The 14,506-nt window shown below is 41.4% G+C and overlaps 1 protein-coding gene across 8 annotated transcripts in view; it reads left to right on the plus strand.

The window, feature by feature from the left end:
* The window catches only part of PTPRM (protein tyrosine phosphatase receptor type M), an 806,292-nt gene that overhangs the window by 304,104 nt on the left and 487,682 nt on the right, over positions 1–14,506 (plus strand). For all 8 annotated transcript variants that reach the window (XM_040479372.1, XM_040479375.1, XM_040479373.1 and 5 more), the window contains exon 3: positions 3,021–3,292. In XM_040479372.1, the coding sequence (XP_040335306.1) occupies positions 3,021–3,292 (272 nt within the window). The remainder of the gene's footprint in view (positions 1–3,020; positions 3,293–14,506) is intronic.

The following is a 14,506-nucleotide window of genomic DNA, read 5'->3' on the forward strand; positions in this document are numbered from 1 at the left end:
AGATCCCTCTAAAACCTTAATATCCTGCAGAAAGTCACACAGGAATCCAAAGGACTTCTGTGTTACATGGATGTCATTCCTCGATTTGCTAATCCTGTTTGAGCTCATCTGCACTACAGAAGCACACTGTGTAACAAAACACACGATTTTCTGGCTCAGAAAGATTAAAAAGAAGAAAAGGATATAAAAGTTAGGATCATTTGAGTATTTGTAACTTAAAACACCTGAATTTCACCTTGACCTCAAGTTAAAAAGTTCTATATACATTAGACAGCTCCAAAAGCTGATGGCACATTTTGTGCTGGAATGGAGTATGATGGGAGATGGGCTGCACAGCGAGGAAGATAGTATTTGGGGGATTCCAGGTGAGTCCCTGAACGCTAATGGTAGAAAATTATCCAGTTTATACCAACGTGTAAAAAAGAGACTTCTCTGTTCAGCTTCATCCAGGCATACAAGCTAGATGTTGCAGGATACGGAGGCACACACACTTTTGCCATTCTTTGCCTGTTGCCATGTTTACCACCCATGGCCACCCAAATTTCACTGATGGTAACTCTGCGAGCAACAATTTTCTTGGCGGTGTGGCAGTACTAAAGGTTTGAGTGATTCAGCATTGGCCTTAAGGCCAGGTCACGGTCAGCCCTGTCAGTAGAAATATACACAGCAACTGTGTTGCAGGCAACAGAGCCCGGCGTGATAAAATATGGAATCAATCTGCTTCTATTTATTAGAGGAGAAAAGTACGATTTTTAACTTATGTTATAAACCCCAACAGCCAGCTTTAGATTTGTGATGGGGTTGGTCAGCCCTGCGTATTTTGAAGATTTTTTTTTTGTACATTTTGTAGAATATAGCTAACCCAGATCATTTCAATGATATTCTCTTGTCACTTGTTCCTTTTCTGCGCCCCCAACTCATTCTTAAATCACATTTGCAGCTCTTCCTTAATACTGGAATGTATGTTCCATAGATAACCCTTCCCTTGTGGCCTGGCTTTCATATTTCCAGGTGTGTAACATTCATCTCCTGAAAAATTGCTCTGTTTTCAAAGAGCGACTATAATTTTCCTTCACTGTCGTGAAGGGGTTTGTTTTCTTCATATATGCTCAAACGGCACATGAAGAAACATGGGCTTATTGGAGTGTAACAGGGTGAATAATGGGTTGGAAACTCAGAGGCTCAAAGTTTTGGTTTGGCCACTAACTCATCCTGAAACCTGGATAAAACTACTTCCTAATCTCTCTGTCACTCAGTTTCTGTTTATCATTAATACCATTAACCCAACTAACTCCCTTTATGGGGTGGCGAGGTTAGGGTAACAGTCATCAGCAAACATTGTCCAATATTGATCCCTTAACTAGCCTATTAATTTATAAAGGATATATCTACATGTATGTTTTTTATTCAGTCCTTAAAATAATTCTCTTGGAAAGGTGGTCTTCTCCATTTGCTGTTTAGGAAATCACAGCTTGTCGACAAGATAAAAATTTCACACTTTCTCTAGTAGTGGATGTATGTTTATAGATATCTGCTGGGTATATACTAAAGTAAACCCACACAAACATACAAACACACATCTTCTTGAAAATTATGATTCACAGTGAGGGAAGTTTTTAAAAGGTATACTCAACGGGGGGGGTGGGGGTGGGGAGGGTGGGAATAGTCTCCTTACTCAGTAGAAATCATGAGTCCAGTCACATGTGACTAGCATTTCTTTTTTCATCCTTATGCTCCAGATTTAGGTGTTCTTTCCCCTCAGAGTTTCAATACAGTTTTCTTCTCTGCCTAAAAGACTTTATAATGCCCTGTTTTCCCTTTTATCTTAGAACATTTTGCTTTTATTTTTCTTTATGTATTATATAATATTCATATCATTATTTTAATTGCCATTTCTGTTGACCTTAGACATGGGGCGGGCCAAGTGACACAGTTGATGCCAGGGTATCTGAATAGCTTGAATCCATGCGGAAACTCTTCAGCAGTCATGGGCAGGCTAGTGCTGTATATATAAAGGTACAAATTGCTCATGGAGATGTCTGAGAATGACCATCCTCCGATTGCAATGATGATTACATCCGTATGCTCAGTCATACCAGTCATGAAAACACCGCCCCCATCAAGGAGTCAGCTGTTACAGCAACGGGGCAGGGGTGGTGGTGCTGAACTGGAAGAGAGATACATTGATGGCAAGGAGTGTCACAGGGCCAGTAAAGTTTTCTAAGATTCCGCAAATCGGACCAATCTGCTTCTGTAGGTTGCACGAGAATATTAAAGTGGCTGCAATCACCAAATGGTGGCACCATTCTAGAATAGCGTTGTCCCGTAGCACCTTCTGAGATGGTGGAAAAGCTCAGTATCTATGCTTCCCAACATGGTAGCAACCAGCCAGATGTGCCTACTCAGCACTTGAAATGTGGCTAGTGTGGCCAAGGATCTAAGCTTTTAATATTATGGAATTTAAGTTAATTTTAATGTAAATAGCCATCTGTGGCTAGTGACTACCAGATGATCAGTGCAGGTCAGCGAATTAATGCCTAGTTTTGTTACTTAGAAGGCTAACTGCAGTAACTTCAAGGAAACTTCCCATTCACTCATCATTTTTTTGTTGTTGTTTGTTTTAAATGTTTATTTATTTTTGAGAGGGAGAGACAGGGAGAGACAGAGCGCGAGCAGGGGAGGGGCTGAGAGGGAGGGAGACACAGAATCTGAAGCAGGCTCCAGGCTCGGAGCTGTTAGCATGAAGCCTGATGCGGGGCTTGAACTCACAAATTATGTGATCATGACCTGAGCTGAAGTCTGCTGTTTAACCTACTGAGCCACCCAGGTGCTCCACCCACCGCCATTCACGGATCTTGAGAATGCTTTAGGGTAAAAAGATATGAAAGGGATGGGACTCTCAAAGCTTAAGTAAGACACATGGCATTGCAGTGTCAACCCATATAAATGACAGTGGCTTGGAGAAATGGCCAGAAAGTAGTATTTCAGGTTGTAACTCTCCTTTGATTTTCTTTTTGCAGGTTCTTTCATGTTGGTGAACACATCTGGGAGACCTGAGGGGCAGAGGGCCCACCTTCTCTTGCCTCAGCTCAAAGAAAATGACACCCACTGTATTGACTTTCACTATTTTGTATCCAGCAAGAGTAATGCTGCTCCTGGGTTACTCAATGTCTACGTGAAGGTCAACAACGGAGCTTTGGGGAATCCTATCTGGAATATATCTGGAGACCCTACCCGCACATGGAACAGGGCAGAACTGGCCATTAGTACTTTCTGGCCGAATTTTTATCAGGTATGCTTTTTGTTTGCATTTCCTGTTTTGATGCATCTTCTGAAATAGTTTTTTTTTTTTTTTATATTCATATAAACAAAGAATGTATAAGAAGTGTAGGTATTTTTTATACCAATGTTAGGAAAGCTTGTGCTATTTGATAAGGGAGTGTATTCAGTCTTTGTACATTACCTTGAGAAATGAGTAAAAAAACACCTTTCAACTTTGTTTATGCAGATATTTTAAGAAATTAAAAGCAAAATCAAGGCAAAAAAGTTGTTTTTAGTAGCCTGCAGCAGGGCAGGAAGCACTATCTGCAAGCACTATATTAAGTTAGCCATATCTAACCCATGGAGACGTAGCACTTGATTCTAGAAGAGGAAGCCCTATTGCTCATGAGTTACTGGCAGGAGCAAACGAGTCATTGAGAAGTGAGCCTCATGGGCCAGCTAGCAAGGGGCAGCTTCCTGTTCCCATCCCTGTAAGCAACGGGAAGAAGATAACTTGTGTGGGCTCAGTCCTGTCATGGAGCAGCTGTTGTCCTGTTATTTGGGATGTTCTGTTAAGACCCACATTACCCACTTGGAATTCTCAGTTAAAGTAAGTACATGGTGGAGGCAGAGACAGTTAAAAAGTGGTACCAAAGTGGACCTGATATCATGTCCCTGCTGTCAGAGAGTGACTTGTGTCACAAGAGCGTCCTGAGTCAGGATTAAAGGTGGGAAATTAGTGACAAGGACATTGGTGCTCCTTTTTTTTTACCCCCTTTTGTCCATAGCACCTTCAAAAAATAACTTGGGGTCCCTGGGCAGCTCAATCAGTTGAGCATCCGAATTGGGCTCAGGTCATTATCTTGCACTTCGTGGGTTTGAGCTCCGCGAGCCTAGAGCCTGCTTCAGATTCTGTGTCTCCCTCCCTCTCTGCCCCTCCCCTGCTTGCACTCTGTCTCTCAAAAGTGAATAAACATTAACAAATTTTTTTTAAATAACTTGATATTGAGAACACTCAATTTCACGCTAAGAAGATTCATTAAGAGGATTGAGATATTTTGCTTTTCTCTTTCTTAATTCCTTTGGCTTGCTCAAGAGCCAGCTGGAACATGTATCCAAGGTCCTCTCTCATATTTAATTGAGGTGCTTGGCTAGACTCAGGGAAGGGAAAACGGAGTCCTCTCCAGGTCTGCTTGTCTTCCGAATGGCTTTCAATGTTGTACCTAATGTGTCTCTGTAACCTTTACCTACAATCATTTCTAGAATTTAATGAATGATAAATAAATGTGTTTTGAGTAGTATGCATGTAAATTGTTAAATAGTACACAGGTAAATTGTTAAAAATCTTTCAAAAGGACACTTAAGCAGTACATTATAAAAGTTAAAAATTTAGATAGATCTGGGGCATCTGGGTAGCTCAATCAGTTAAGCATCTGACTTTGGCTCAGGTCATGATCTCATGGTTCGTGAGTTCGAGCCCCGTGTCGGGCTCTGCGCTGACAGTTCAGAGCCTGGAATCTGCTTCAGATTCTATGTCTCCCTCTCTCTCTGCCCCTCTCCCACTCGCACTCTGTCTCTGTCTCTTTCTTGCTCTCAAAAATAAACATTAAAAAAAAATTAAAACACAATTTAGAAAGATCTAAATTTGGCAATCTACTGTTAGGAATTCATCTGAAGGAAATAACAGAGAATGGTTGCAAATTATTAATTACAAGAATACTCATGGCAGTTTATTTATAATAATGAAAAATCAGAAACAGTGTTATTTCCAACATTAGATGGTTAGTTAATTTATGTTGCCTCAATACTAAAATGCATTTTGCAACAATTACGAATAATGTTATGGAAAACCATATAGTGACCTATTTAAGCCTATGTTGTCAAGTGGGAAAAGTGGTATAAAACAGTAAATTTCACAGTTTAAATTTTATATATTATATATTTTTTAATTTTAAAAATACATAATAAAATATATATATGTTTATATGTTATATACTTATTTATATATTCTATATAATACTTATATGTATGTTTATATAAATACATATATATATAATTATACACATACAAAATAAAGACTAAAGTATATGCTGAAATAAATATATTAAAAAGTGGTATCTCCTTGGCTAGTAGGGTAACAGGTGATTTGAACTTTTTTTCTTTCTACCATCTGTCATATTCTAAATTTTCTTCAATGTATATTTTACTGCCTTTATTTATAAAACCCCAAAGAATAAAATATAGTTTTTCTTCCATAGGGAAAATATCCTATTTAACAAATAAAATTTAGTTTATAAATATATTAGTAGTCAGTCATATAATTAACAAAATATGGCCTCTGGGACAAAGTTTCTTCTTGCATAGTATTAAAATCGAAACAGAGTGGGGGGCTCAGTCCGTTAAGCATCCAAGTTTGGCTCAGGTCATAATCTCATAGTTCATGAGTTCAAGCCCCATGTCGGGCTCTGCACTGACCGCTTAGGGTCTAGAGCTTGCTTCAGATTCTGTCTCCCTCTTTCTCTGCCCCTCCCCTACTTGTGCTCTCTCTTTCTCTCTCAAAGATGAATACATAAACATTTAAAAAATTATTAAAAATAAATACATAAAATGGAAGCAGGGGAAGTGGGTTTGGCTAAGCTAGGCTTCAAAAGACTTTTTATATAGTGGACTAGGCTAAGAGGCTACATGTTGTTAGAAATTTCTTTTGTAGGAGACCTTCCCAAAGTAGAGAAGGTATAGGTCTGTGATGTTCCCACTGCCTCCCTGGAACCTGCACTAGTTTCTGACTTAGTCTCCAGGCATCTGCTGGACTGGGGCCAGAAGGCAATCTTCCAGGCAAGACCAGAAGGTATTCTGCTCATCTGTGCTCTGGTCTTCTTCTCTTTCATGTCAGCACTGCCACCCAGAATCTCTAGGAGTGAACTCTCTTGGGCCCCTGACAGCCTCCAGAATCTAATGCATTGCTATAGTTTTGACATGGGCTGCAATGCATATATTAAAGTTTTATTTTGTCTTTATCTAAGCTTGGGCAGCTATGACAAATATAGACTGGGTGCTGCCAATGATAGACATTCTTTTCTCTGAGTTGCGGGGCCTGGAAGTCCTGTAGGATTCTCATGGATTTAGTTCCTGGAGAGGGCCCTTTTCCTGCCTTATAGATCGTGCCTTCTTGTCTTCTCATGGTGTGCTCAGTGGCCTTTCCTCTGTGTGTGCATCTGGAGAGAAAGAGCTCTTGTCTCCCTTATTCTTATTAGGACACTAATTATTGGGGCTCCACCTTCATGACCTCATCTAAACCTAATTACTTCTCTAAAGCTCCATGTCCAAATGCCATCATGTTGGGATCAGGGCTTCAACATATGAAATGGTGGGGCAGGGGGTAGACAGAACATTCAGTCCATAACAGCCTTGGTGCACCTAGCTCAGACAGTTGGAATTAAAGGAATTATTGAGTTTAATGGTCTTAGAAGATCAGCCTTTAAAAAAGGATTATGGAACTATAGTGAAAGTGAGGTGGTCCTATATATCAGGCCATTGTGATTTTCAATGGATTCTTCCTTTCTTGAGTTCTTTTTTTTTTAATTTTTTTTTCAACGTTTTTTATTTATTTTTGGGACAGAGAGAGACAGAGCACGAACGGGGGAGGGGCAGAGAGAGAGGGAGACACAGAATTGGAAACAGGCTCCAGGCTCTGAGCCATCAGCCCAGAGCCCGACGCAGGGCTCGAACTCCTGGACCGCGAGATCGTGACCTGGCTGAAGTCGGACGCTTAACCGACTGCGCCACCCAGGCGCCCTGAGTTCTTTTAAGTAAAATACGTCACCTCCCCAGTTGTGAACCTCTGACCCCACCCCCCAAGTCTGTCTACTTTCCACTGTCACCTCTCTTACATTACTGAGCAGTACCTAACATACCAAATCCAATCAGAACCTAATTCTCACTCTCGCTCTTTGGTTCACTGGTTGATTCATCAGGAATAGCTTTCTGCTTTGGATTTAAACGTGGACTGGTAGTGGCGCCCAGGTGGCTCCATCAGTTGAGCATCTGACTCTTGATTTTGACTTAGGTCATGATCCCAGAGCCATGGGATCAAGCCCCGCATCAGGCTCTGCACTGAGCATGGAGCTTGCTTAAGATTTTCTCTTCCTCTCCATCTGCCCCTCTCCCCTGCTTGCTCTCTAAAATTAAAAAAAAATAAAATACATTTAAAAGTGGATTTGTAAAGATTTTTTTTTAATGTTTATTTTTGAGAGACAGAGACAGAGAGAGAGACAGAGCACTAGTGGGGGAGGGGCAGAGAGAGAGGGAGACACAGAATCCAAAGCAGGCTCCAGTCTCTGAGCTGTCAACACAGAGCCTGATGCGGGGCTCCAACTCATGAACCAGGAGATCATGACCTGAGCTGAAGTCAGATGCTCAACCGACTGAGCCACCCAGGTGCCCCTGTAAAGGTTCTTTAATACGGCATTGCTAACTTTTTAAGAATCAGCTGATCAACATCTGTAAAGGGTTTAGAGCCACTGAAAGTACACTGGTTGATTTAATTTCTAAGCACTCCAACCAAGCATTAGTTTTTAAAGTTTTAAAGGCATAGTGAAAGTAGTACTTCCTTCATATTTCTCCTTTATCTGCTGGGCAGTAAACACACTGGAATCATTACTCTGATAGCAACACAAGCTATCAGGTAAGTGGTACTCTGTAGGTGATCCAAGAGAGATATCAGCAGGAAACTTCCCAAACACAGAGCATTAGGCCTTACAGTCACCCTGTGAGACCTGAATGATGCTTCCCAGTTGAGACGAGAAAGACAAACTGTGTAACAAAGGTGAATAAGAAGGAAAACACTTACCAAATCCTTTTTCCACCCCTGGTGGCCCAAGGTGTCAGCTTTACTGGAGACGATCAGAAAAAAAACTAGAGAAAGAAGCTGTCCGTGCTGGCAGCATTGCCCAGAGGAGGAGCTTCCTGGCACATTATGGCCCCCAGTCCACTGGACAGCACACATTCATTGAGGAGATGGTTGTCATACCCTGATGCTCTTAAAAATGGGAATCATGGGGCGCCTGGGTGGCGCAGTCGGTTAAGCGTCCGACTTCAGCCAGGTCACGATCTTGCGGTCCGTGAGTTCGAGCCCCGCGTCAGGCTCTGGGCTGATGGCTCGGAGATTGAAGCCTGTTTCTGATTCTGTGTCTCCCTCTCTCTCTGCCCCTCCCCCGTTCATGCTCTGTCTCTCTCTGTTCCAAAAATAAATAAACGTTGAAAAAAAAAATTAAAAAAAAAAACCGGGAATCATGCATCAGCCCATCTGCTTTTGGACTAATTTCCCAGATATATTTATCTATAAGAAGTTCTGTGCTGGTCTGAGGATGTGAGTATGCTCTGTGTGACTATAGTTGACCCTTGAATGACATGGGGGTTAGGGACGCCAAGCTCCCATGCACTGGAAGATTCATTTATAACTTTTGACTCCTTCAAAACTTCTCTAATAACCAGTTCTTGATCAGAAGCCTTACCAATAATGTAAACAGTTGATTGGCACGTATTTTGCATGTTATATGTATTATAAGCTCTATTCTTACAATACAATAAGCTAGAGAAAATGTTATTAAGAAAATAATAAAGATTTCAGGTCTCACATTTAAGTCTTTAATCCATTTTGAGGGTTTTTTTGGTATATGGTATTAGAAAGTGGACCAGTTTTACTTACTTATTTTTGCGTGTAGCTTTCCAGCTTTCCTGGCACCATTCGTTAAAAAGACTTTCACCATTATATATTCTTCCCTACTTTGCTATAGATTAATTGACCATATAGGCATGGTTTATTTCTGGACTTTCTATCCCATTCCATTCATCTCTGTCTCTGTTTTTGTGCCAGTACCATACTGTTTTCGTTACTATAGCTTTGTAATACAGCTTGAAATCTGGGATTGTGGTACCTCCAGCTTTGATCTTTCTCAAGATTGCTTTGTGGGGTCTTTTGTGGTCCCATATGAATTTTAGTATTACTTGTATTAGTTTTGTGAAAAATGCTGCTGGTACTTTGATAAGGACTGCACTGATCTGTAGACTGCTTTGGGTAATAAGGACATTTTAATAATATTAATTCCAACAATCCATGAGCATGGGATATCTTTCCATTTGTTTGCGGCATCTTCAATTTGTTTCATCAGTGTCTTCTAGTTTTCAGAGTGCAGGATTTCACTTTAGAAAGGAAGCATGTTTGTAGTCCTGTTTCATAGTTCTTGAAAAAAATGCAGGTGTAAGCAGACTCACACAGGTCATACCTGTGTTGTTCAGGGGTCAACTGTATTATGTTTTTAATCGCAAAGTATGAGAAATATTTTTCTGATGTCGTGTACATGCATGTGTCTGACAGTTTGCTTATGTACATGGTTTGTAAGAGTCAGTATCCAAATAATGCATTCTTAGGGTACAGATAGGCCATTTCTGGGCCCAAAAGCTGAGGACAAGATAGTACCCTATCTTTTCTGAAGAAAGGGGTATCCCCTGAGAGACCCTCTCTCAGTGCACAGGGACTCCGCTTTCCCCAGACATCACTTCTATGTTAGAGAATTTAGGCTGCAGGAATACGTTACAGAGATCTAAAACGTTAGTATAAAGTGAACATATACATGAAAAGTTAGCATATTAAAATATTTTATATTCCTACAGCACTTTATTTCTAAAAGTTGCTTTTTTCCCACTGTATTAAGTAGTTTTGATATAATGAGTTAAGATCGATGAATTAACTTTTAAAGGAATTTCATAGTGCTTAGGAATGGGCAGCATCATAGAGTGAAGTAAAAGAACGTATGCTTTGGGTCAAACAGAACTGCATTTGAATATCAGCCCTGTTTACTTGTAAGTTTGGGCAAGTGACTTAAACTTTTAGAACCTCACTAATGATGAGACTCAATATAAAGACTGTGCAGGGAGTGAAGATGAATGGAAGAGCACACTGAGGATGTGCTAGCCTTTCCATAAATGGTGGTAGTTTGTTGAGATTAAGAATTGTGGTAGACAGAAAAACAGAGACAGCTAATATTTGAGTGCTTTCTCCCTGCTAAGTCACTCCTTACATGTGTTAAGTGGAATGGCAGAAGGTACTCAAAGAAGAAGTGTTACAGGAACAAATCCTTCCATGAAACTAGGTGAAATAAAATGAACCAGGTTTCTTTCCCCCAGAACATTCCAGAACTTGCTGTCATACAAAAATGCAAGGTGAGGCTTCCTGAGTGTTCCTGGTATCAGCCTGCTCTGGAATCTGTCCCATGCTCTAGATGACCATCTTGGGGACTGCTCCACTGGGCTCCTTCCCTCTGTCCCGTCCTTTACTCTCCTTGTTGTCAAGAATGCCCATTTCTCACTGGGCTTTGGCCACTCCGTACTAGTCATTTCTCAACTTGGTCAGAGTCTGAGTTTTGGGGAGGTTTTCGCTAAAACTAGACACAGCTGCCCTTTTTCCTTTTGCTAAACAGTAAATTTCCGTGGGCATCCCTTGCTTTCCTAGTCTTTCCCCTAACATTATCTTTACTAGGTGTTTATAGAGTTTCAAAATGTTTCCTAGCAAAGTATTCTCACCATAGCGCTCATTCCATGTGCCTTTTCCTATTTATAGGAGAGTAGTATTCTACAGGTACAGATCACAATGGTAAGCTGCACGGAATACAGCTAATTGTAGGTTAATTGCTGTTCATGAAAACATGAATTGTCAAGTATTTGGTGATTAACACATATTTAATTTCTTAATTACTGTTTGTCCTCATTGATGCTACTTGCAACGTGCTCCTGTGTTGGGTGGCAGCAGGTAAGGACTGCCGGCTACCTGCTTTCATGAGGGCACCTGGGCTGGAGGACCACTTCCTTTGATTTAGACATTGACTTCCTGCCATGTTAAGAATAGTATTTTCCTCTCACAAGCACCCTCTTGCTTTATTGTGCTAATGAAAAAAACAGAGAGAGAGAGAGAGAGAGAGAGAGAGAGAGAGAGAGAGAGAAGGGGGTGGGGAAGGATTTCCCTTTGATTCTGTATCTTTCTCTTCTGTCTTCTCTTTCCCACCCTTCAAATTTCTGGAGGCTATGTATTGATTTCTCGGGGTTCCTAACCCCTGCCTGCACCCAGAGATGCCTGGGGAATCACGTACTCACCACCTTCTCCCTACGTTTAGAATACAGTGATAATGAATCCAGTCAGAGGCAACGAAAGCAGTGATCTTTAAGACAAATGGTTGCTTTGAAGAGAAAAAAAAAAAAGCATAGATGGCTTTGAAGTCCCCTTCCCCATGCCTCTCAATAAAGGGGTTGGGGTGGGGGCAGGTGGGTGGTGACAAGAGGTAATGTGGTGACCAAGTCAGAATGATGACAGTCCTGCTGTTTGTCTAGAGCCTCCCAGTTAAAACAAATTCTGAGATATACTGAAGGGTCCCGGGAGAAGATGATGCATGGACTCCATCTAAGACCAGCTCTAAATTCTCTGTGCAGTGAGGACACAAAGTATCTTGCACTTTGGGAGAGGCTAATCCAAGATTGGCCCTTTACCAGTCAGACATCTTTCCTGGTAAATGAGGAGCTGAGGGAGTAGGAATGACTGGATCATTTCATCTTTTTCACACTGAACTCCAACCTCTGTTTCCTACCCAGCTGCCTTGGATTATTTGCTGTGTTTGCCTTCAGCCCACTTATTTTGCTAGAAAGTCGCAGAAAGCAACTCTGAGTAGCATCGGCTCTGTCTACGTTTATTGCACATGTTACTCATCGATCTGTCACAGACACTAACTCAGGAAATGAATGGGTGAGCGCTGGAGCACTGCTGTGGCCAGCTGCTCTATCCCAGGAAACCCCGAAGGGGCTGGACAAATTGAGAGCATAGTCCCTGGCTGGGTTTGCCAGCGCTGTTGCCCGACAAACTTGGATAAACTACTTATGAGAGAAGCCAATAACTCAAGAGACAAAGACTTGGAAAAGAGAAAGGGAGAAATTTAGTTCAGGGGCTGGCGTCCTGGGGAAGTGGCAGGCTCAAACCTTAACAACGCACCTATCTGCTCACAAGACGGACACCTAGAGTTTTACAGGGAGGAAATCTGGGGCTACATGCAAGAGAGCAGGGAAAGAGCATGTGATCACGGGTGGGGGTCGGTATGTGTTCAGTGTGTGATCGTGGCCAAGGAAGGGGACAGGTGGGATATGGTTTTCTAGCATTCTGCTACTATCAAGGTTTTTCTGGTCTGGCAGTTGGAATATCCCAGTCATTGCAAAATGTTTTCGTCAGTGCCTCAAAAAAGTTTGATAAGAAATAAGAAGAGTAGGGTAGACCAAAAGAAGTGGATTCTGGGGAAGATGGTGGAGTAGGAGGATTCTAAGCTCACCATGTCGTGTGGGTACAGCTAAATAAAACCTAAATTAGTGTAAATAACCCAGAAAATGACTTGACAACTGGCAGAACAGGCTCTCCATAGCTAACTGTGGAGAACACATCAAAAACAGAATTCTCCAAATTGGCTCCGGTCTCCCATAAGCACCCTTGCACAAACCTTGCTAGCACCGTGTGCCCCACCCTTGCGTTCTCCTGTGGACTCTTGCATTCTCCCTCTAACCTGCCCTTGGCAGGAGTCCATCCTAAGCAATGCCATAAGCATGGCATTGTGCAGGTAGCCCTGGCAGGGGCTCATGCCACTACAAAGTGATTCCTGACCTGGGGAGAGGGGAAGATAACCAGACACACACCAATTCAACCGTGGCCCCAGCAGTGGGCCAAGGGCAGACGTGGTTTGACTGCAGGTCCTGCCCACCAATGAAATCCTTTCAGGGGACAGTGCAGGGGAGAACACCTTGGCATTTGGTACAACTGTAGCTCTGGCAAACGTCTGGTCTGACCCGACTCAAGTCCGAGGAGGCCCCAGACTGGCCCCTTAACAAAGCAGACACCAAACCCTGCCCACAGCAGGCAAAGAAAGCCATTGCAGATGACTGGACTGAAAACAAACACAGCTCAGTCGCAACAGTAGGGCACACGCAACACAAATAGGAGACGTTCCTAATGTGCCAAGTTCTGGTGAACAGGGGATATTGCACTGAAGAGCACTACAGGGCTTCTTCTTTATAAAGCCACTATTTTCAAGAACAGGAGACATAGTTGACTTTCTGAAAACAGACACAGAGTTGGACAAAATGAGGAGTCAGAGAAACATCTCCCAAATGAAAGAACAGGACAAAATTGCAAGACAGCTAAATGAAATGGAGATAAGTGGTATGCCTGATAGAGAAAATTTCAAGTAATGATCTTAAAGATAGTTACTGGGTATACTCTCTCTTTGAGAAAGGAGTGGTGACATTTAGTAAGACCCTCAACAAGGGGATAGAAAATATAAAAAAGAACCAATCAGAGATGAAGAAATCAATAACTGAAATTAAAAATATGCTAGAAGGAATAAATGGCAGACTAGAGGAAGCAGAAGAACACATCAGTGAGCTGGAATGGAAGGCAATCAAACTGAACAGGAGAAAGAAAATAGATAAAAAATGAGACTAGGATTCTGTGCTCTTGGATTGGAAGAATTAATATTGTTAAAATGTCCATATTGCCCTCAGCAATCTACAGATTTAATGCAGTCCCTATCAAAATGGCAACAGCATTTTTCAGAACTAGAACAAACAATCATAAAATTTGTGTGGAACTACAAAAGACCCCAAACAGCCAAAGCAATCTTGAAAAAGAAAACCAAAGCTGGAGTTATCATAATCCCAGATTTCAAGTTATGCTACAAAGCTGTAGTAATCAAAACAGTATGGTACTGGCACAAAAATAGACACATCGATCAATAGAAAAGAATAGAAATCCCAGAAAAAAAAAAACAACCCATGATTATATGGTCAGTTAATCTTTGACAAAGGAGGCAAGAATATGCAATAGGAAAAAAGTCTCTTCAACAAATGGTGTTGGGAAAACTGGACAGCTACATGCAAAAAAATGAAACTGGACCACTTTCTTACACCAGTCACAAAAATAAATTCAAAATGGATTAAGGACCTAAATGTGAGACCTAAAACCATAAAAGTCGTAGAAGAGAGCACAGGCAATGATTTCTCTTACATTGGCCATAAAAACATTTTTTTTAGATCTGTCTCCCAAGGCAAAGGAAACAAAAGCAAAAATAAACTAAATAGAATCTTGCACAGCAAAGGAAAGAAACAACAACAACAAAAATAAACCCAAAGACAATCTACTGAATTGGGAGAAGATAATTGC

Source organism: Herpailurus yagouaroundi, unplaced genomic scaffold (genome assembly GCF_014898765.1).
Source record: "Herpailurus yagouaroundi ecotype Mexico unplaced genomic scaffold, PumYag 142, whole genome shotgun sequence".
NCBI lineage: Eukaryota > Metazoa > Chordata > Mammalia > Carnivora > Felidae > Herpailurus > Herpailurus yagouaroundi.